The sequence below is a fragment of the Pan troglodytes genome, chromosome 15 (assembly GCF_028858775.2).
Source record: "Pan troglodytes isolate AG18354 chromosome 15, NHGRI_mPanTro3-v2.0_pri, whole genome shotgun sequence".
Lineage (NCBI taxonomy): Eukaryota > Metazoa > Chordata > Mammalia > Primates > Hominidae > Pan > Pan troglodytes.
Window position 1 is genome coordinate 100,964,507 of NC_072413.2, and position 20,665 is coordinate 100,985,171.

At 48.7% G+C, this 20,665-nt stretch overlaps 1 protein-coding gene across 14 annotated transcripts in view; it reads right to left on the reverse strand.

Annotated features, from left to right (window-relative positions):
* Positions 1–20,665, reverse strand: part of CDC42BPB (CDC42 binding protein kinase beta) — a 127,619-nt gene that overhangs the window by 19,323 nt on the left and 87,631 nt on the right. For 7 of the 14 annotated variants that reach the window (XR_010151283.1, XR_010151282.1, XR_010151280.1 and 4 more), the window contains exons 13-25: positions 20,091–20,333; positions 18,323–18,433; positions 16,643–16,887; positions 16,424–16,529; positions 15,222–15,346; positions 14,458–14,563; positions 12,682–12,830; positions 11,237–11,331; positions 7,825–7,904; positions 4,411–4,461; positions 2,773–2,859; positions 2,369–2,446; positions 671–776 (exon numbers count right to left, since the gene is read on the reverse strand). Coding sequence is in view for 6 of the 14 variants with exons in the window: in XM_024348937.3 (XP_024204705.1) it covers positions 671–776; positions 2,369–2,446; positions 2,773–2,859; positions 4,411–4,461; positions 7,825–7,904; positions 11,237–11,331; positions 12,682–12,830; positions 14,458–14,563; positions 15,222–15,346; positions 16,424–16,529; positions 16,643–16,887; positions 18,323–18,433; positions 20,091–20,333 (1,582 nt within the window). In the remaining 8 variants the exon portion in view is untranslated. The remainder of the gene's footprint in view (positions 1–670; positions 777–2,368; positions 2,447–2,772; positions 2,860–4,410; positions 4,462–7,824; positions 7,905–11,236; positions 11,332–12,681; positions 12,831–14,457; positions 14,564–15,221; positions 15,347–16,423; positions 16,530–16,642; positions 16,888–18,322; positions 18,434–20,090; positions 20,334–20,665) is intronic. The other 7 variants (XR_010151285.1, XR_010151286.1, XR_010151281.1 and 4 more) reach the window with 3 other exon arrangements.

The window sequence follows — 20,665 nt, forward strand, 5'->3', positions numbered from 1 at the left end:
ACCAGAAGCAGAGACAAATAATTCTGGTTATCTTTAGATAATTTGACAGTGGAAGGTTTTACACAATTACTTTTCCTCTCTGATTTTCTAGAACAGCTGCAGATGATCTACTTCGTAATAATTCTCAGTAGATGAGCTGAGTCACCACAGAGGCGCACAGCACAATGGAGCCCCCAGCACAGCAGGGATCCACGGTTCCACAGACCTTTACTGAGGATTTGTAAAAATAAACCTGCCAGGCTGGGTGCAGTGGCTCATGCCTGTAATTCCAGCACTTCGGGAGGCTAAGGCGGGAGATCACTTGAGTCCCAGAGTTCGAGACCAGTCTGGGAAACAAAGTGAGATCCCCCAACTCTCTACAAAAAAAATTTAAAAATAGCCAGGCATGGCGGTGGTGTGTGTGTCTGTGGTCCCAACTACTTGAGAGGCTGAGACAAGGGAATCGCTTGAGCTGACCTGTGATTGCACCACTGCACTGAAGTCTGAGTGACAGAGTGAGACCCTATCCCCCAACTCCCCCTAAAAAAAACCCTGTCCACAAATCATGCCAATGACATTTCACTTTAGTTTGGTTTGCTTGCATCAGGGCTGCCCTGGAGCCGGCTGGTGCCCTTAGCTGCAGGGGTGTGGGGCTGTGCACGCTGACCCCAGGAGCTGCAACGACACTCACCCTCGCAGGCGTAGCCCTGCCGGATCAGCCCAACCATCAGGGAGGTGCAGTGGCTGCACTGAGTAGGGCTGGAGAAGGACTTGATGCTGAACTGGTGAGCTTTTGGCTGGAAGGAGAAAATCAAGAACACTGAGGTGAACCATGGACTCTTGAGAAGAGTCAGATCCATCTGCCTGTGATCCAGTTTATACACAGCTTGGGCATTATCCTGAAAAGGTGGAAATGTGCAAGTTCTGGTCTTGGTCTACGTGTTCCCTAACAGGGCTCATCAAATAGTGGTGAAAACCACCTACGAGCCTGAGCCAGAGAGAGGCCAACAAATACTTCCTTCAGTGGGAGAGCACTGCTACCAAAAAGCGAGGTCAGCTGGGCCAGAGGGCCGAGGTGGCATGGCCAGTGCTCTTTCTGGCTCACGCTCCTGGCCTCCTGGAGACCAGCACCAACTGGCTCTTGGGGGCCGACCTGGGGCCACATTTGGGTTGGGCTGCACACAGGCCTTGCATGTGTCCAAGAGACACCCAAGAATCACCTACAGGAGGACAGTTCATAACAGCAAACGCCTGGAAAGGCTCACGGTCCCTCATCAGGAGTGGACACATTGTGAACCCAGCGGCAACTGCAGCCCCAAAGCTGAACAGAGGGTCGTGGTGCAGGCCATGCGGGACCGCCTGTTTACCAAGCTCAGGCGCAGCAGAGACCAATACGATCCTCAGCAGGAAACAGATGTGGGTGAGACCACTTGCAAGAAGTAGGGGAGTGACCGACACAAACTCCAGAGAGCTGCGGGGGAAGAGGCTGGCTGAGGTGGGCAGGGAGGCCCCGTGGGGCGGTGGCCGGGCCATCAGGACTAGGAGTGACACACCAGCACTCTGCAGAGTTGCTATCAAATATGGTAACCAAATAAACGACCTCGCGACTTGGTCCCTGACTCTGCAAGAGTCTTAGTCCAAAAGCCAAACCCTTAGGTAGCCTCATAGAGGTTTGGCTTCTTACGTCCAGCCGGCATAGCTGCCTGTGGCAGGAAGCACAGGCAGAGGCCGTGTCTACATTAACAACAAAAAAAACCACCTTAGGCCACAGGGCTACGTACTCGCAATGCTTGGAACTCAGGGGCCTGTCACCCTGGAGACTTTCTGATCTGCGTTGATGTTTATACAAAAGAAAAGGGGATGTTACAGAAGAAGCCGAGGCCAGGACAGGGGAGCAGGGGCCCAGTGGGGCCGCTGTGCGGGCTCTCCAGGATGCACTTGTGGAAAGGATGAGGCTCAGAACCGCACATGCACTGCAGGGCCGTTTATGCTGGGAGTCATTCTCACCCACCAGCCACATGGTTCTGTAAGGTTCTCTAAGTGCAGGGAGACAAATGAAAATCAATGTGGAGAAGCTAGCTGCCTACCTGTGGAGAGGGGAATATGGCTTGGGGAATGAGAGAAGGAGAGTGGGGAGACTGAATGCTGAACTTTTCCAATTAAAATATATTTGTGTAGCACTGGTATCATTAAGAAAACACAGGGTCCTGACAGCTTCCTGAATTACACACCATTCTCAACAACTTTCCTACAGAACATGAGGGTCGCTACTGTGTGTATGCAAAAATGACTATGTTTTATTTATACAAAACTTATTTTCTAAATAACTGAGAATAAATAAATAACTAAATAACTAAGAAGGCGCCCCGGGTGAAAGCAAGGCCCCTACCTTCGGTCCAGCCAGAGCCAGGGCCTGCGTGGTGGGCAACGGCACAGCGGATGGCCTCTGCGGGGGCCGAGCCATGTCCTGGGAGACAAGCAGGACAGGTGAGTGTCGGCCCAGCTCAGCACGGCTGAGACACCTGGCCCCACGGGGTGCACTTCTCTCAAGAATGTGTTAACAGTGAACAGTTCTGCATTTTTAATTTGCTACAATGTTGAGACATCTGCGGAAGCCTCCCTCATCTAGGGGAGGGACTGACAGTTAATTCTCAAAATGAAAGGTGGGCTTGAGCACCTGGGCAGAGGCCCTCGCTGCAAACTGTTATGCAGGGGCCAGGTGAGCAGCATCTGGTCACCTGGACACGAGGGCAGACCCCAGGTGGGAGCATCACCAGGGCAACGCTGTCTCACCTCCTGCTGCTCTGATGCAGCCACAGACATCGACGGGGACGCTTCTGGCTTCGGAGCTTGTGTTTCTTGCTCACTAGCTGAGCTGGTCTGTGAGAACCAAGAAAGAAAGAGTGGGGTGAAAGGACATATTCCACATGATCCAGACTCTACTTACAAGTTCTTTACTAATAAAAGCACATTCTGTCTGGCCCAGAAGTCCCAGCGGTTCTTACTCCTGGATCCTATCACCCCTTGGGTCTCCTCACAGACCCCTGCTCCACTCCCAGCTGGCCGGCCTGCCCTGAGGACCCCTGCACTTGGCTTCCTCAGCTGAGTGGTGATTGCGTGGGCAGGTGGAGTCTGACAAGTCACAGTCACCCCGCTGAGGTGAGAATTTGCCTGGAGACACCTCTAATGCACAGCCCTGAGCATACCCGCCCCCTCCTGCAGCCTCCTTGCCCTGGTCACTGAAAGGGCAAGACCTGGAAATGCTGATCCTTCCTGACCTTTATTCATAAGTAATGTTATCTAAGCCTAGCAGCCTTAAGATCAATTAGCCAGGCCAGGCACGGTGGCTCACGCCTGTAATCCCAGCAATTTGGGAGGCTGAGGGGGGCAGACCACCTGAAGTCAGGATTTTGAGACCAGCCTGGCCAACATGGCGAAACCCCGTCTCTACTAAAAATACAAAAATTAGCCAGGTGTGCTAGCACACACCCATAATCCCAGCTACTCTGGAGGCTGAGGCACGACAATCGCTTGAACCCAGGAGAAGGTTGCAGTGAGCCGAGATCAAGTCATTGCACTCCAGCCTGGGCAACAAATCAAGACTGTCTCAAAAGAAAAAGAGAAAGAAGAAAAGATCAAATAGCCAAATGCTTCTTAACCTCATTTCAAGGATCAAGAAGAAATTCGAACATCAACAGAGGTCGGTGGGCCCATGAGTAGATTTAAGAATTTCCTTGAAAATTTTATGACACAGGGAAGCAATGTTTTGTTTTAACAAATTAAGAGTTCTAATTTCACAGTGATTTATTTGAAGCTAAAGCTACACTCTGAAACCACTTAAAAACAACTCTATTTCAACAAGTATTCCTGAAACTAACAGTTTATCATCACAGGCCACTGCTGTTTACAGACGCACATATAGGTATGCTGAGTAGCAAGTGTTAGCACCAGCAAGCAGTGTGATGGGACACAGACATGGCGGGGTAGGCGCCTAAAGCATTGACAGCTGTATTTTGTGTTCCACATCAGAATCCCAATGAACCAAATCAGATAAACACTTTCCAACAGTTGCAATTAATTAGGCCACTGAGGAAGGAGCCAAATTCAGATGGGATGGCAGCATACACACATAAAACACACACACAACTGTGTACTGCAAATTCACAAGGGAAAAGCTAGCTCGACTGGCTAATTACCAAAGCTCAAAAATGTAAGCAAATCTGCCCCATAAACAAGGTATGTTAAGTGTTACGGTTCCATCTTTAGATAAATGAGAAAAAGAATATTAATTTTAGGCATGTAAAAGCCCCACTCGTTTCATTTAGTTGGTTAATTAATCAAAGGGATGCAGATTCAGGAACAGGAGCATTGAGGAGGCTGTGCACTAACAGGAGTGAAAGCTGCGGGAAGCCAGCGCTGGCAGCCACTTACTTCTTCCCAAAAGGCTAGCAGGGAAGATGCAGACGAGGAGGAGAGAGAGTCCTTGGAGGTAACAGACAGGAGGAACAAACATCATTTCCCACCCAGTCAACACTGGCATGAAGATATACTGACTTAATCTTGGTGACGAACTGTTTCTAGTAAAAACCAACATGTTTCATGCAGGCAGCGTGGGATAAGAAGTTTCTCAAAGACAATTTTCAAAAGAGTCTGGAAGCTCTAACAGACTCAGCCCCTGATGGAGGGTTTTTTCTGTTCAACAATAAATGCCTTCCCATTTAAATCACAGAGGGATTAGCGGCCAGGCACGGTGGCTCATGCCTATAATCCCAGCACTTTGGGAGGCCAAGGCGGGCAGATCACCTGAGGTTAGGAGTTTGAGACCGGTCTGGGCAATATAGCAAGAATCCATCTCTACAAAAATTTAAAAATTAGCTGGGCGCGGTGGCGAGCACCTGTAGTGCCAGCTACTCAGGAGGCTGAGGCAGGAGAATCGCTTGAGCCCAGGAGTTTGAGGTTGCAGTGAGCTATGATGGTGGCACTGCACTCCAGCCTGGGCAGCAGAAGGAAGCCCTGACTCTAAAAAATGGTTAAGATGGTAAGTTTTATGTTATGTGTGCTTATATCACAATTTATAAATCAATTATGGGCCAGGCATGGTGGCTCACACCTGTAATCCCAGCACTTTGGGAGGCTGAGGTGGGTGGATCACCTGAGGTCAGAAGTTCAAGACCATCCTGGGCGACATGGTGAAACCCCATCTCTACTAAAAATACAAAAAAAAAAAAAAAAATTAGCCAGGCATAGTGGCGCGTGCCTGTAGTCCCAGCTACTTGGGAGGCTGAGGCACAAGAATCGCTTGAACCTGGGAGGTGGAGGTTGTGGTGAGCCGAAACTGCACCACTGCACTCCAGCCTGGGTGAGAGAGTAAGACTGTCTCAAAAAAAAAAAAAAAAAAAAAAAAAAGGGAGGGATGAGGGATTAGCAAGGGCAGGCGTGCTGGCTGTAGAGAATGAGGCATGAAGATGCCGCCTCTGTCTCCATCTCTGCTGCCCACTCTCCACAGCTGTGACTCACACACTCATGGACAGTACTGGCTGTAAACTCACTTGCTACTGGGCCCTCTACTCTGTTAATGTTACAGAAAGCTACCGCTTTCCTGGCCGCCTCCATTCAGTGATCAAGCACCAGAGATCAAGAACCAGAGATCTCTGGTTCTCTGGAATCCACTTATTCCTCCCCACAGCGGTGCCCGGCTCCGCAGCAATGAGAGAGGCAATGACTTGTGCAGAAACAGGCTTATCAAAGATCTGGCGGGCACTTACCAGTTAAATAGATTTGCTTCTTCAAAACTGTGGATTTCAGGGAAAAGACAAGCATTGCCAGTTTGATAAAACAAACAAACATTTTGACAGGTGAAGGTGAACAGGTGTGCGTCCAGAGTGGCTGTGAGCAATGCAAGCCTGCTTGGGTGTTGTAATGACAGACACAGGCCAGGATGCTAAGAGCCCACCCCAAGGGAGGCTGCTACGGGCAGATGCCCACATGGGCACCTGCTGACTGCCCCCTACTCACACAGGCAGCAACCCTAGCCAACCCCACCTCAACCCAACGATCAGACTTGGCATCACCCACCCTGGGCAGGCCGGCCTCTGTGCGTGGAAAGGGCACAGCTCCTCCTGAGGAGAGTTTGTGCCAAAGGTTCAACCCACAACTGATGAAGATGAAACATCAGACAAACCCAGAGTGGACATTCTGCAGGACAACTGGCCTGGGTAACACCAAAATATCATTGTCATAAAAGGGAACAGATGGGGAACTGTTCCAGATTAAAGGAAACAAAAGACTAAATGCGATTCATGACCTCCAGATGGATCCAGAACTAGGAGGAAAAGCCAGCAGGAAAGGGCATTCCTGGGACGACAAGGGACACATGGATATGGGCTGTCCCACGGCATCAGCACAGAATGCCTGATGACAGTGACACTGTGGTTATGTGAGAGAATGCCCCAATCGTAGGAAATAACTGCTGAACTATGTTGGGGTCGCTGATACCTTCAAGTCGCTTTCAAATACTTCAGAGGAAGAAAGTCTCTTATGTTGAGAGAGAGAAAGCAGATGTAGCAAAACCCCAGGTGAGGGACATGTACACATGCACCCTATTCTTCCCACTCGCCTGCAGGGCTGGAGTTTTCTAAATCAAAGGCTGGAACCACCTTCCCCACCCTGCACCCCATCAGGAGTTCCATTAGTGAGCTCCACTCTCCCTGCTCCAATGTGCTTCGCGTGCTGCTATCAAGGGTGCATCCCTACAGGTTTCGAAGAGGAGGAAAGGCTGTCCTGCCTCCATGGAATGCCACCAAGAACCTGCGGCCCATGGAGGGAGGTAGTGGGGTCTGCTCCTCACTCGACAGCTAATTCCCAAGTAGATGACCAGCGGCTCCGGCTGCCTGAGGGGGTTGGCCTCCTTGTGAGGGTCTCGGCAAGGCACCTGGTGCCAGACTGTTCCCATCAACCACCTTTCCCATCGATCCCCAATGCCGAACTCTACAGCTACACAGATGGAAACACAACTAAGGTATTTTTATTCGCTCTAGTGTGGGATTTTTTTTTTTAAGAGATAGGGTCTCGCTATATTGCCCAGGCTGGTCTTGAACTCCTGGGCTCAAGTGATCCTCCCACTTCAGCCTCCCAAAGTGCTGGGATTACAGGCGTGAGCCACTGCACCCATCCCAGTGTGAGAATTTGTATTAAAGTATTTTCTTGAAATAATCGCTACAGGCTGGGCGTGGTGGCTCACGCCTGTAATCCCAGCACTCTGGGAGGCCAAGGTGGGTGGATCACCTGAGGTCAGGAGTTCGAGACCAGCCTCGCCAATATGGTGAAACCCTGTCTCTACTAAAAATACAAAAATTAGCTGGGCGTGGTGGTGGGTGCCTGTAGTCCCAGCTACTTGGGAGGCTGAGGCAGGAGAATCACTTGAACCCGGGAGGCGGAAGTTGCAGTGAGCCAAGATCATGCCACTGCACTCCAGCCTGGGTGACAGAGCAAGACTCCGTCTCAAAAAAAAAAAAAAAAAAAAAAAAAATACTCACTACACAGCTGAGGCCAGTGCAGATTTCTCCCTGAAGAGGCTGAGCACTTTCTTAATCTCATCTCTACTTAATCTGAGTTGAGAAAGCTTCTCTGGGAGCACCTCAAATACCCTAAATGTCTGTCACCTGATGCGTTTAATGTGGGTTGATTACATGTGGGTCAATTACACAGTTAGCACAACGCTGAGATAAACACTGAATGTATATTTACTGGTGTGTTTGTGGCCCCATGAGTGGTAAAATCATATATGACACTATTTCTAACTTATCATAAACTCATCTGTCACTTAAAAAAAAAACAATGACTTACTCTAAATGTCAGGTCATGTGCAAGAGGAGCAGTGTTGAAATACTCAAAAATGGAATCCTGAAAATCTGGAAGTTTGAGCCCTGCAAAAAGAAACAAAGAATAGTCAAGGCAAAAAAACTAAAGTCTACATATTATTTTCAGACAGACTCAGTGTCTTCAAGATGTCAATTCTTCTTGAGTAACTGATACATCTGACATGATCACAATAAAAAAAAAAAAAAAAAGGGTCAGGCTTTTCCCCAGAGAGTAACAAGAATCAAAAAGTTCACTTGAAAAAGTAACCAAGGGACTGGGTGCGGTGGCTCACGCCTGTAATCCCAACACTTTGGGAGGCCGAGGTGGGCGGATCACCCGAGGTCAGGAGTTAAAGACCAGCCTGGCCAACATGGTGAAATCCCATCTCTGCTAAAAATACAAAAATTAGCTGTGCATGGTGGTATGTGCCTGAAATCCCAGCTACTCGGGAGGCTGAGGCAGGAGAATCTCGAGCCCAGGAGGTAGAGGTTGTGGTAAGCCAAGATCATGCCACTGTACTCCAGCCTGGGCGACAGAGCAAGACTCTGTCTCAAAAAAAAAACAAAAACAAAAAACAAAACCCCTCAAAACCACAGGGGCAGCTGGACTGGGCGTAGGTGGAGGAGGAGCAGATCTACCAGATATTAAAGCAGATTCACTAAGGCCTCTACAATAAGAATCACGGCCAGGCACAGTGGTTCACACCTGTCATCCCAGCACTTTGGGAGGCCAAGGTCGGAGGACTGCTTGAGGCCATGAGTTTGAGACCAGCCTGGGCAACACAGAGAGACCCCATCTCCATAAAAATTAAATAAATAAAATTAGCTGTGCATGGTGGCATGTGCCTGTGGTCCTAGCTACTTGGGAGACAGAGACAGGAGGATCACTTGAGCTGGGGAGATTGAGGCTGCACGTGCCACTGCATTCCTGCCTGGGTGACAGAGTGAGACCCTGTCACACACACAAAAAAACACGTATCAAAAAACAAGAATCAAGTGGTTCTTGCCCATGAACAATGGAACAGGGGAGAAGATCCAGAAACAGACCCAAGCCCATGGTGATCCTGTACATGACAACAGTCATATATAAAACCAGCAGGAAAAATAGCTTAATAACTGGTATTGGACAACCAGCTAGCCATTAGCAAAAGATAAAACTGGATACACTCCTCGAACCATATGTCAGAGCAAATTTCAAATGGATCAGTATTCTAATTTTAAAAATGAGGCTGGGCACGGTGGCTCACGCCTGTAATCCTAGCACTTTGGGAGACACGGCAGTCAGATTGCTTGAGTCCAGAAGTTCAAGACCAGCCTGGGAAATACGGCACAACCCCATCCCTAAAAATAAATAAATAAATAAATAAATAAATAGCCAGGTGTGGTGGCACATGCCTGTAGTCCCAGCTACTCAGGGGGCTGAGGTGGGAGGATCACTTGAGCCCAGAAAGTTGAGGCTGCAGTGAGCCCTGATCGTGCTACTGCACTCCAGCCTGGGCAACAGAGCAAGACCCTGAATCAATCAATCAATCAATCATGAAGCCACACAAGTATGAGAAGCATGGGGGAATCCCTCCAACAACTGGGAGTTAGGTGTATTTTCCTATTTATGACTCAAAAAAGGAAGAAGACTGAAAACTTGACACACAAAAAATTTTGAAAACCACCTTTTTTTTTTTTTTCTTGACAGACGGAATCTGGCTCTGTCACCCAGGCTGGAGTGCAGTGGCGAGATCTCAGCTCACTGCAACCTCTGCCTCCCAGGTTCAAGCGATTCTCCTGCCTCAGCCTCCCGAGTAGCTGGGACTATAGGCATGCCCCACCACGCCCAGCTAATTTTTGTATTTTTAGTAGAGATGGCAAAACCCCACCCCCCACTTTTTTTTAAGACAGCGTTTTGCTCTTGTTGCCCAAGCTGGAGTGCAATGGTGCAATCTTGGCTCACTGCAACCTCTGCCTCCCGGGTTCAGGTTCAAGTTCAAACAATTCTCCTGCCTCAGCCTCCTGAGTAGCTGGGATTACAGGCATGCACCACCACGCCCGGCTAATTTTGTATTTTTACAAGAGATAGGGTTTCTCCATGTTGGTCAGGCTGGTCTCGAACTCCAGACCTCAGGTGATCCGCCCACCTCAGCCTCCCAAAGTGTTGGGATTACAGGCGTGAGCCACCGCACCGGCTGCAAAACCACTTTTATTTGGCAAAAAAATAAATAAATGATAAGCAAAGACAAACTAGGAAAAATACTTGCAACTTACATCACAAACAAAAGGCACTAATCCCCAAAATGCAAAAGGCTTTTAGAAATCCGCAAGACTAACAACCTGAATTTTTAAAAGCGGGCAAACAATAAAAACATATAATGCACAAAATACAAAAGTCCCTCAAACATATAAAAAGATGCTCAATCTTACTTATGAGAAATATGCAAGTTAAACCTCTACGGAGATGCTATTTCTCACCTATTCAGAGCGGCAAAAATCCAAAAGTCTGAAATCCTACTTTGTGGGTAGGCTGTGGGGCAGAAACCCCTCATGCAAAGTGGGAGGAACGTCACTGCACAGCCTCTGGAGGCCTGTCCGTCAGCATGCAGCAAGAGTGTACAGGCATGTTTGCCCTTTGCCCTGGCAATCCCACTTCTAGAACTCTATCCCGAAATACACCGACAAAAACAGGAAATGTTCCATCCATACAGCCACTCCTGGCAGCACTTTCTGTGACAGCAAATGCCAGGGAATAAACCATCCCAGTGGCTGGCCAGCCCACGGCAGTGCACAGTGCAGCTGCAGAGGAGGCCGGGGTGGCCCCTCCAGCACAAAATGATGCCTTTTGTGTTATCAGGGGATACAAATGTGTGCCTAGATTTGTATGGATTTGCCATATGCTTTCAAGATGAAAGGAAGGATAGGCTGGGCACAGTGGCTCACACCTGTAATTCCAGCACTTTGGGAGGCTGAGGTGGGTGGATTGCCTGAGGTCAGGAGTTGCAGACCAGCCTGGCCAACGTGGCAAAACCCCATCTCTACTAAAAATACAAAAATTAGCCAGGGGTGGTGGTGGTGTGCACCTGCAATCCCAGCTACTTGGGAGGCTGAGGCGGGAGAATCCTTGAACCCAGGATGCAGAGGTTGCAGTGAGCCGAGATTGTGCCACTGCACTCCAGCCTGGGTGACACAGCGAGACTGTCTCAAAAAAAAAGGAAGGATAAACCAAAAACAATGGCTACCTTTGGGGAAAATATATTTGAAGATGTTGTTTGAAAATGCTGATTTTGGAAAATACTGAATTTGGAATTCTGTAGATGCTTCTAAAGTAACTATTAAGTCGAAAAGAAAATAAAACCATTCATTTGAAAAATACTTATATTCAAATAATGCAGAATCGCACGACATTAATTTACCAGTATCTGCTCTGAATTTTTCTTCCATCTTTTTCTTCAAAATTTCCATTTCTTCTAATAATTCTCTGTTTTTGGCTTCGGAATCCTTTAGTTTGCTAAAATAAAAAATAAATGGCTTTAAGTGCACTGAGAAGAGGTTGTCTGTGAGCTGGTATGGGGCAGGTCAGGATGAGAGAGCCGGGGTTTCTCCCCAGCACCCAGGACTGTCCAGAACACGGTAGCTCATGCGGGCCTTTCTACTGCAAACACCATGAACAGTACGAATATTTCAAATATAAACATTCAAACAGGAATTTAAAAAGTCATGGCTTAGGAAGGCGTGTCTCATGAAGGCCTAATGGAGCTCTTGACCTTCCTAATCTCGTTCCCAGGCGAGTCCTCTGTTCTCCAGGGACACAGGGCCCAGGCCACTCAGCCGTCAGCCCCGTCAATATCTTTCCCATAACTGGCAAGATGGTGGCTGCACCAAGAAGCACCAGCACCACCCGCACGGGTAGCCTTGCAATTCCAGCAACTTCGTGGAGGGGACAGAGAAAGTCAGGCTGCCACAGGGAACACCTGGCCGGGAGGGATGCAGTTTGTGGGGGCTGTTCCACTCATCAGTGGGGTGACAGTGGGCAAATCACCTGCAGAGTGTGTGTAAGTGGGAGTAACAAGACTGCCTACCCTGTTGGGCTGTGGGAGGGTCACAGGATTTAACAACAGAACAGTCTTACAGCAATTCCCAGAATAAAGAAAGTCAATTTAACTGAAACCTATTACCATTAATTTTTTTAGCCCCAAACTAACAGGATTTGGGACTTGGTAATTCTGTTAGAGACACTGTCCCTTCCAGGTCCTCGCCTGCCTCATGGCACAGCAGAGCTGGCCTGGTTTTTATGAAACTGACGTTCATTATCGTATCCTGGTAAAACCAGATCTGCAAAGAGGAGACTCTCAGCAAATACTGACTGAACTCACTGCTGTGTGAAAATGGCGTTCTCGTTACTGCTTGGAGTTAGGGAAAAATTTCAAGTGAGAATGCCATCTTCAACCTCTGTTTTAAAATATTCACGTTAGCTTGAAAGGAACAATCTTGAATTAGTGAATGGAGCGGCACGGAGGTGACTAAGCAGTGAGAGGGGCTCCTGTCAGACAGCGGTGTGAGTCTCGCTACCCAACGTGGGGGCACAAGCACCCGCTGCCGTCAAAACACGGCTCGCACCGCACCACACACCCCTGCGGCAGGCAAGGCCCTGCACCCTCGCGGCCACCTCCTCAGTGCCAGAACGGCCTGCTATTCGGGGCTCCTGCAGGTGAACCCGACGTGCTGCCTCCTAAGGCTCCAGCAAACGCCGTGGCCCCGATTTTCCAGGCGAGGAGCATCAGAGCCCGTGAGGCTCAGGGCTGGCTCAAGGCCACACAGCCACTGCTCCTACTTGGAGTCAGACCCTGGCACCAAGTACCTTTCCAAGGTGAGGTTGGCATCCTTGACCTTCCTGAGCTCCTCCTGGACAAGCTGCTTGGCCCGGATCTCCGCCTCCAGGGCCGACTGCAGCTCCAGCCGCGCGGACATGTCCAGCTTCTGGCTGCGGCGCACCTTCCACAGCGGGTCCTTGAGACATGGTCACGGTGTTAAAAATGCATTTTCAGTTATCCGCTTGTTAAACTAATGTTAACAAATAAGTTATCTTTGTCTAACCTTAAGCCATTACGGTCTCATTTAGATACTAATTCTAAATTATGGAGGTGCCTCAGGAGTTTTAGTTTTGATATTTTATGACTTTTTTTACTCTTCCTCAGAAATCTTCTAAAAAATAACTAAATAATTTACTTTATCTTTTAGAAGAATAAAAGTGATTCTGTAGTGCAATTTCTTTTCTTTTCTTTTTTTTTTTTTTTTGTTTGAGATGTAGTTTCGCTCTTGTTGCCTAGGCTGGAGTGCAATGGCGTGATCTCGGCTTACCGCGACCTCCGCCTCCTGGGTTCAAGCGATTTTCCTGTCTCAGCCTCTCCAGTAGCCAGTAGCTGGGATTACAGGTGCCGCACCACCATGCCTGCCTAATTTTTGTATTTTTAGTAGAGACAGGGTTTCACCATGTTGGCCAGGCTAGTCTCGAACTCCTGCTCTAGTGATCCACCCACTTTGGCCTCCCAAAGTGCTGGGATTACAGGCATGAGCCGCTGCGCCTGGCCTCTGTAATGCAATTTCTATATGGGTCCACTGGACCCTGGACCCTTTTACAAACCTAAGGTACATTATAGGGTTCGGTTATCTTTTTCTCATAACTTGAAACGTTTTGCTATTTCACCATCCTGGGAATTATGTCATTACTCATTCCTACCTGTGATAAAAAAAAAAAAAAAAAAAAGACTAAAATAATAAGGGAAGAATGACGGAGTGACCTAGGATGAAGCAACAGTGGAATAAGCCAGTTCACTAACATCATCCTCCTGTTTTCTTACTGAGTTGCCCAATGTATGACATCAACTTTCGAGAGGTATCAAAGAAGTCCAGAGATGCCATCTTGCTGTTTTTTCTTTTTTAAAACAAACTAAAAACCTTTCATTGAACACAATTGAGAATGCTTCATTTTCCATCTATAACAGTAAAGAGAAGAAAATGGACAGAGGAAGGCCAGGTGTGGGGGCTCATGCCTGTAATCCCAGCACTTTGGGAGGCCGAAGCGGGCAGATCACCTGAGGTCGGGGGTTTGAGACCAGCCTGGCCAACATGGTGGAAACCCGTCTCTACTAAAATACAAAAATTAGCCAGGTGTACCGGCACACGCCTGTAATCCCGGCTACTCGGGGGGCTGAGGCAGGAGAATCACTTGAAGCCGGGAGGCGGAGGTTGCAGTAAGCCGAGATCACGCCACTGCACTCTAGCCTGGGCGACAGAGTGAGACTGTCGCGAGAGGAAAAAAATAAAATACACAGATCACTAAATGAACCAATGAAATTAATAAAAGCAAGCTCTCTGAGGGCAGAATCCAGTCTTAACTTGACACCACGGAGCTCAGTGCTCAGTAATTATTTGCTAAACGAATGAATGCTGTCAAGAGAAGCCATGATGATCTGAGAGCTGGCAAATGTTGGCGTTCCTTAAATTGGGGAACTGGTTGCACAGAAGTCTCTTGCATCACTGTAATTCCCTAAATAGTACTTAAATGTCACATTTATACTTAAAACCATTAATGAATTATTCAGTAATAGAAATGCAGGCATTACACAAAACCTACCAGTGTTCTTGACCCCAGACTAGAACTCCTCAAAGCCTCGAGCTCTTCGGTCATCTTGGAAGCAAGAGCTTGAAGGTAACCCCGGGCATCTTTCTCGTCACTGACCCTGGAGGAGGGAACAGATGTTCTATCTCACGAAGCATGGCTATCAGTGAGAAGCCAAACAAGAAGGGGACGTTCCCGCCTTCCTCGGCACACAGTGACACAGTGTCACGTCAGCCAGAGTGCCCGCAGTGTACCCGTTGTATACACGGGATCTCATTGATGGATGCGTCGTTACATGGCACATGACTGCAGTTTAAAAAGACACCAAACTTCCAAGACTCAAGAATGAAAAAATTCTATTACTCCATAAATACATATACCTACTACGCACCTACAAAAATTAAAAATAAAAACTCTTTTTTTAATTACAACTTCACACCTTAGGAGTGGAGGGCCAGGTCCCAGCTCGCTCCAAGTCTCCCTGCTGCTTCTGCAGCCGCTTTGGGAGGGCTCTGCCTCCCCTGTCTCTGAGAACGCAAGGGGTGTGAACGGTTTGCCCCAAGTCCTTCAGTGGGTTGGTGGGGGCGTATCTCCACCTCTATTCCAACAGAACCACTGCCCCAGACATGAGAAGTTCTGGGGAACAGCAGTGAGACCTGCACCCCAGCCTGAGAGGCACGGCCTGGCGTGGAGCACAGGATCAGGCAGAAGAGGCGGGGCAGACCCCATGGACTGAGCAGGTAGCGGATTCACGGCCGCTAATGGGGCCGCGCACGTACCACTGAATGATTTCCGCAATCTGAGCTTCCCAGTGGGCCACTGACTCCTTCTTGGCTGCCAGATCCTGCAGCTCATCCTCCAGCTGTCTATTTTGAGCTGTGAGTTTATCCACAAAGGAACAGAGCTGAAATGAAACAATTTCACCACAGAACTTGTTAATCGGGCATCCTTTAAGTATGCTGGATTTAACACTGGAAGTTCTTTTGAAGACTCTGAAAGTTTTCTTTAATCGTCATGAGATTTTTCCAAACTAAGTTCATGATATGGATTTTTTTCACTGTATCTAGCTTAAGTCACATTTCAATTCAAATCTAAACCTAAACTGATGGAGCTGGAGCTAGTGACTTCAGGCAATTGGCATCTGTTCGCTGAATACAAACATCCTATTTAAAAGACCAAACACATGACTCCATTCAAAAATTAAAAGTCACGTGTAGTGAAACAGCAAGAACACGGTCTGAGAAACGTGTCCTTGCACACACAGCGTGAATGCACTCACGCAAGCCTAGACGGTGCGGCTGCCGCACACCAGGCCCTGTGGTACAGCCTGTCAATTCCAGGCCCCAAGCCTGCATACCATGTTGCTGTGCGGGACGCTGCCGGCGGCTGTAGCACAATGCTAAGTATCTGTGTATCTCAACACAGAAGAGGTAGAGTACAGTACAGTATTATGATCGTACGGGACGCCTGTTGTACACACAGTCTATCATTGATGAAGCATCGTTATATGGCACATTACTGCACTGTAAAAAGACACCAAACGTCGGCCGGCGCAGTGGCTCATGCCTGTAATCCCAGCACTTTGGGAGGCTGAGGCGGGTGGATCATGAGGTCAGGAGATCGAGACCATCCTGGCTAACACGGCGAAAACCCGTCTCTACTAAAAATACAAAAAATTAGCCAGACGTGGTGGCAGACGCCTGTAGTCCCAGCCACTTGGGAGGCTGGGGCGGGAGAATGGCATGAACCTGGGAGGCAGAGGTTGCAGTGAGCCAAGATCGCGTCACTGCACTCCAGCCTGAGCGACAGAGCGAGACTCCATCTCAAAAAAACCCCCAAACTTCCAAGACTCAAGAATGACGACATTCTATTCCCCCATAAATATATATACCTACTACGTACCCACACAAATTAAAAATAAATTTTTTTTTAATTACAACTTCCACACAAAGTGCTAACTCAGGTACTTTGAATTAATTACCTTTTCATTTTCAGCAGTTAGCTTCTTGTTTTCATCAAACAGCATCGCTCTTTCTCGTTCGTATTTATCTTTTATTGTACCTACTGCCTCCTCCATCTCGTTATGCCTGCCAAGGTGAGCGAGAAACAGTTTTAAAAGCTCGTAACTTCGCTGATATTCGTATCTATGGCGTGGGTATCAGCTTGCATCTTCTGAACTGAGAAGCTCATGAAAACCTACCGTTCTCGCTTTGACTTTTCTAACTTATCTTTTAACATCAAGATTTCTTTCTGCAGGGCCAGCTGGTGGCTTTCCGAATCATGCACCTCCTTCTTCACATTTTTCACTTCTAGCACATGGGAGGCCTCACGTCTGACCAATTCCTCTTCATAAAATAAGACTTTCTTCTCCAGCTCGGATTTGATTTTGGAAATCTCTTGCTGGTGCTCTAAGGTGGCACCCGCTCCCCGGCCTCCTTGCTTCACCTGAAGACAAAGGTTAACATAAATTGACAAACCTCTGTGTCCTCAAGGGTCACACTGTCCTTTCAACCCCTTTCATCCCAAGCAAGTGCAGACACCTTCCCAAGGACTGTGTGTGCCTGGTCTACACCAGATGACGTAGCTGACCTGGCTAACGTGATCCAGGTTCTAGGGGGTCACAGCAGGAGACAGCCTTGCAGGGGGATGTGCCCAGGTCTGCCTGGGACCCCCGAAGCTCTGCCCCACACCCTGTTCATTCATGCTTGCAGCATTCTTCTGAGAGCTGACTCTGTGCTGGGCCCCCTCCTTGTGACTGGGGTGACACTGAGGTCTCTGCTCTCTTGGAGCTGGCGGGAACTGACAGCAAACCAGTAAAGGGGCGGAGGGGCTGTGCACCCCAGCCAGGTTGTAGGGAGTGGAGGGCGTGCCAGGATGGCTGGGGCGGCTTCTGTAAGGTGCTGGCCTATTAAGTGAGGTGTCAGGCTAGGGGCAAAGAACAAGGGCACAGGCTGGAGTGAGGTGGGACGTGTTGGCAGTGTTTGCAGCATGCAGAGAGGCCAGTGTGTCTGGTGTGGCGGGGCAAGGAGGGGCAGGAGAGGCACTGCTGGGCTGGAGCAGGCAGGAGGGTAGCTGCTGGACAGCTGCAGAGCCACGGAGGCCCTGGCCGCACAGGAATGTGATCCGGCCTTGGTCTGCCGAGCTCACTCTGCCTGCTGTGCAGAGAGGAGACTCAAGGGCTGAGAAAGGGGCAGGAGCCTCGGGCACCACATGCCGAGGTCCAGCCAAGCCCGCTGCCAGGGAGGAACAGCATCTCAGGCCCACGTCCCAGAGGAAGAGTTGCCAGATCACCGAGGCGAAGGGAGAGGGCAGACCCATCGCACGCGGCTCACACATGAGGAGACCCAGGCCACGCCATACTGCCAAGGAGATCCACCTCCGACCCCTTGCCCACTTGGCCACTGTGGCCTTCCCCACTCCCGCCCTCCGCGGCCTCCCTGCTACCCTCCAGCCCCACCAGTGGGCCCCGACTGATGGCCAGCCTGTCTCTTCCCCAGTCAGCAGCAGGCTACGGGCTTTAAGGAGCTTTTCCAAAACTCAACTGCACCGAATTTAGAATACCACGATGTGAAGAAGGCTATGAATTGATGCGGCTGGAGTAGGAAATGAGCCGATTAGATATTCATTTCCTAGGACTTACTGTGAATTGCCTGAAACTTTTATATAACAAAGGAAAAACATGAACTTGGCCTTTAAAAATGAAAGCAGTCACGAAGGCAGGGGTCACACCCCCCACCTCTCCACATGTGGGTCTTGTCTGAACAGCCTCGGGTGACACTCGGCCCGGACCACACATTACACAAGGTGACTTCCATGTGGTGGCGTCAGCAAAGATAAGCATCCCTCTCAGTTAAGGGCAGAGACCCCCGCCCAGCACTACCTTGAGGGCCTCCAGCTCGCTTTCCATTTGCTTGCAGAAGTTCTCGCTGTGCTCACGAAGCTTGCGCTCCTTGGAGGCCTCAGCAACAGCATCATCAAGCTGAGCTTCCAGCTACAAAAGGAAGATCCAGTTTCTATTAACACAAAGCGAGCCCTGCTTCACCAGTTACAGCAGCACCCACGGGACCTCCACAAGAACAAGACCTCGGAGGAGCTCTGCGCGTGTTCACCCTTCATCAAATCTTATCACAAATTAAAGTTTGAGAAATACACTTCTGGGTTCAACTGGGATGGGTGGTTAGTAATAAAACAAGGTTCAATTCTAGCTTAAATTGACACTTAAATTTCAAGAAAGGATAAATTTCTTGAAATTTAAATTTCACTGATTCGTGAAAACAAGTACTTTTGATATCTGTAGAACTTGAATTCATTTATTAAATGGGCCATTTCAAACACGCACACGAAGAACGAGCAGAATAGCGAACACGCGTGCCGGCACCCAGCTTCAACAGTGAGCTCCCGAGCCAAGCCCGCTTCATCTCTGCCTGTGCCCAAACCACTCGAGGGCAATCCCAGGCACTGTTATCACTTCCCCCATATGTGGAATGCTAATTCCTCATTAGGGGTATCACTAACTTCAGTTTTAACTGCCTGTAACTACAAATATATTTGGGTTGCAAAATAGACTAAGAAGAAAACAAACAGGTCCTCTGTGGCTAAAGAACAAAGAGCCCTGAACTTGAAAGGAACAGGAGCATGTGCTTCCAGGCCTTCTCATTTATGGGATTTATCAAGGAAATTTTAATAGAGTTCTAAACTAAACATCGCTTACAATATGTCAACCATTCACAGCAGAACACTCAGAACACCCAGGGCGGCACAGGGCTGAAAACCCTGGGGTCCTGAGACATCAGGGGTGTGCAGGGCCCTTCCTTTCCTAATTAGCTATCTGTGGGGGCCAGGATTTCTTCATGTACTTTATCCAGAACGGCGTAGCAAAACAGATTGAAGAAACAGCCGTGAGAACTCAACTGTTTTCTATTCAGCCAGATATTAAAGAACAGCTAACAAAATGTAAAAAATGCCATTCTTCCTGCCAAATTTTTAAAGAAATAGTTACTTTTCATTAAACATGTTACTTATGTTAACATGAAATGGGTTTTCATTGTATTAACAAGATTTTGTTTTAATTTCTGCCATGGTGCATGTTGAGAGCTGTAGCCTACATAAGAAAGCTCTTTGGGGTTGTAATCATTCCAACAGTGTCGAATGGTGCTGAGCCAAGACACTTCAGAAGCACTCACCTAAGCGGCGGCCTGAAGTGTGCTGAGGGGTTTTGCCGTGTTGCTCAGGCTGGTCTCAAACTCCTAAACTCAACGATCCAGCTATCTTGGCGCCTCCCACAGTGTTGGGATTCCAGGCGTGAGCCCCGTGCCCGGCCCGTGATTTGCCTTTCTACTGCCACCTGCCCTGTGTGGACTGCAGGTGTCTTATTCACATAAGCCAGGCTGCATCACAGCACAGCATAAACACCCTCTATTTACTTAAAAGGGAATTAAAGAAAATCAGCACCACAAGAACCCTATTGTAATTTCACCAATATTGAGGAATGAGAACAACAAAATAAATGCTCGGCCGATCAACTTACTTGGCTCCACAGAAAATTTCTGACCCCTTTTACAGTAATGCAGTCCAAGATTTCAAAGACGTTTTATAAAAGTCACACAAATGTCCAGTCGATACCATCCCTGAACCATCTCCACAGCTACCTCTTTCCTGAGCTTCTCAGCTCTCCGCATTTCCTGCCGCATGGCGTCCACCTTCTGCGTGGCCACCTCCATCTCCTCCTCCTTGTCTCGCAGCTGCCGGGACACCTTCTGCTTCTGGGCGCGGAGCTCTGCCATGCGCTCGTTCAGCTCCGAGAACTCCTGCAGGGCCAGCTTTCGCTGCTGATGGGCATCTTTGAGTTCCTTGGCCTGGGATTTCAACCGCTCTGAGGCTTCAACCAGTTGCTGAACAAAAACAATTATAGATGTTTTACGTTTGCCTAACAAAGGCTTGGAAGGCTGGAGGTTCGGTCTTCCATGATATTGAGGAGTTAAAAGCGACAGCCAATGCTGGTTACAGATTAGAGCCACAGATCTGAGCTGCTTGGAAAAAGACCTGTGCTCTGTCTCGTGCCAGCCACACAGGCAATGGGAAGGCCGCCTGGGCTCAGGTGCTGAGACCAACTGCACACCAAGAAAGGCCCCACAGGCCGGGCACAGTGGCTCACACCTGTAACCCCAGCACTTTTGGAGGCCAAGGTGGGTGGGTCACCTGAGGTCAGGAGATCGAGACCATC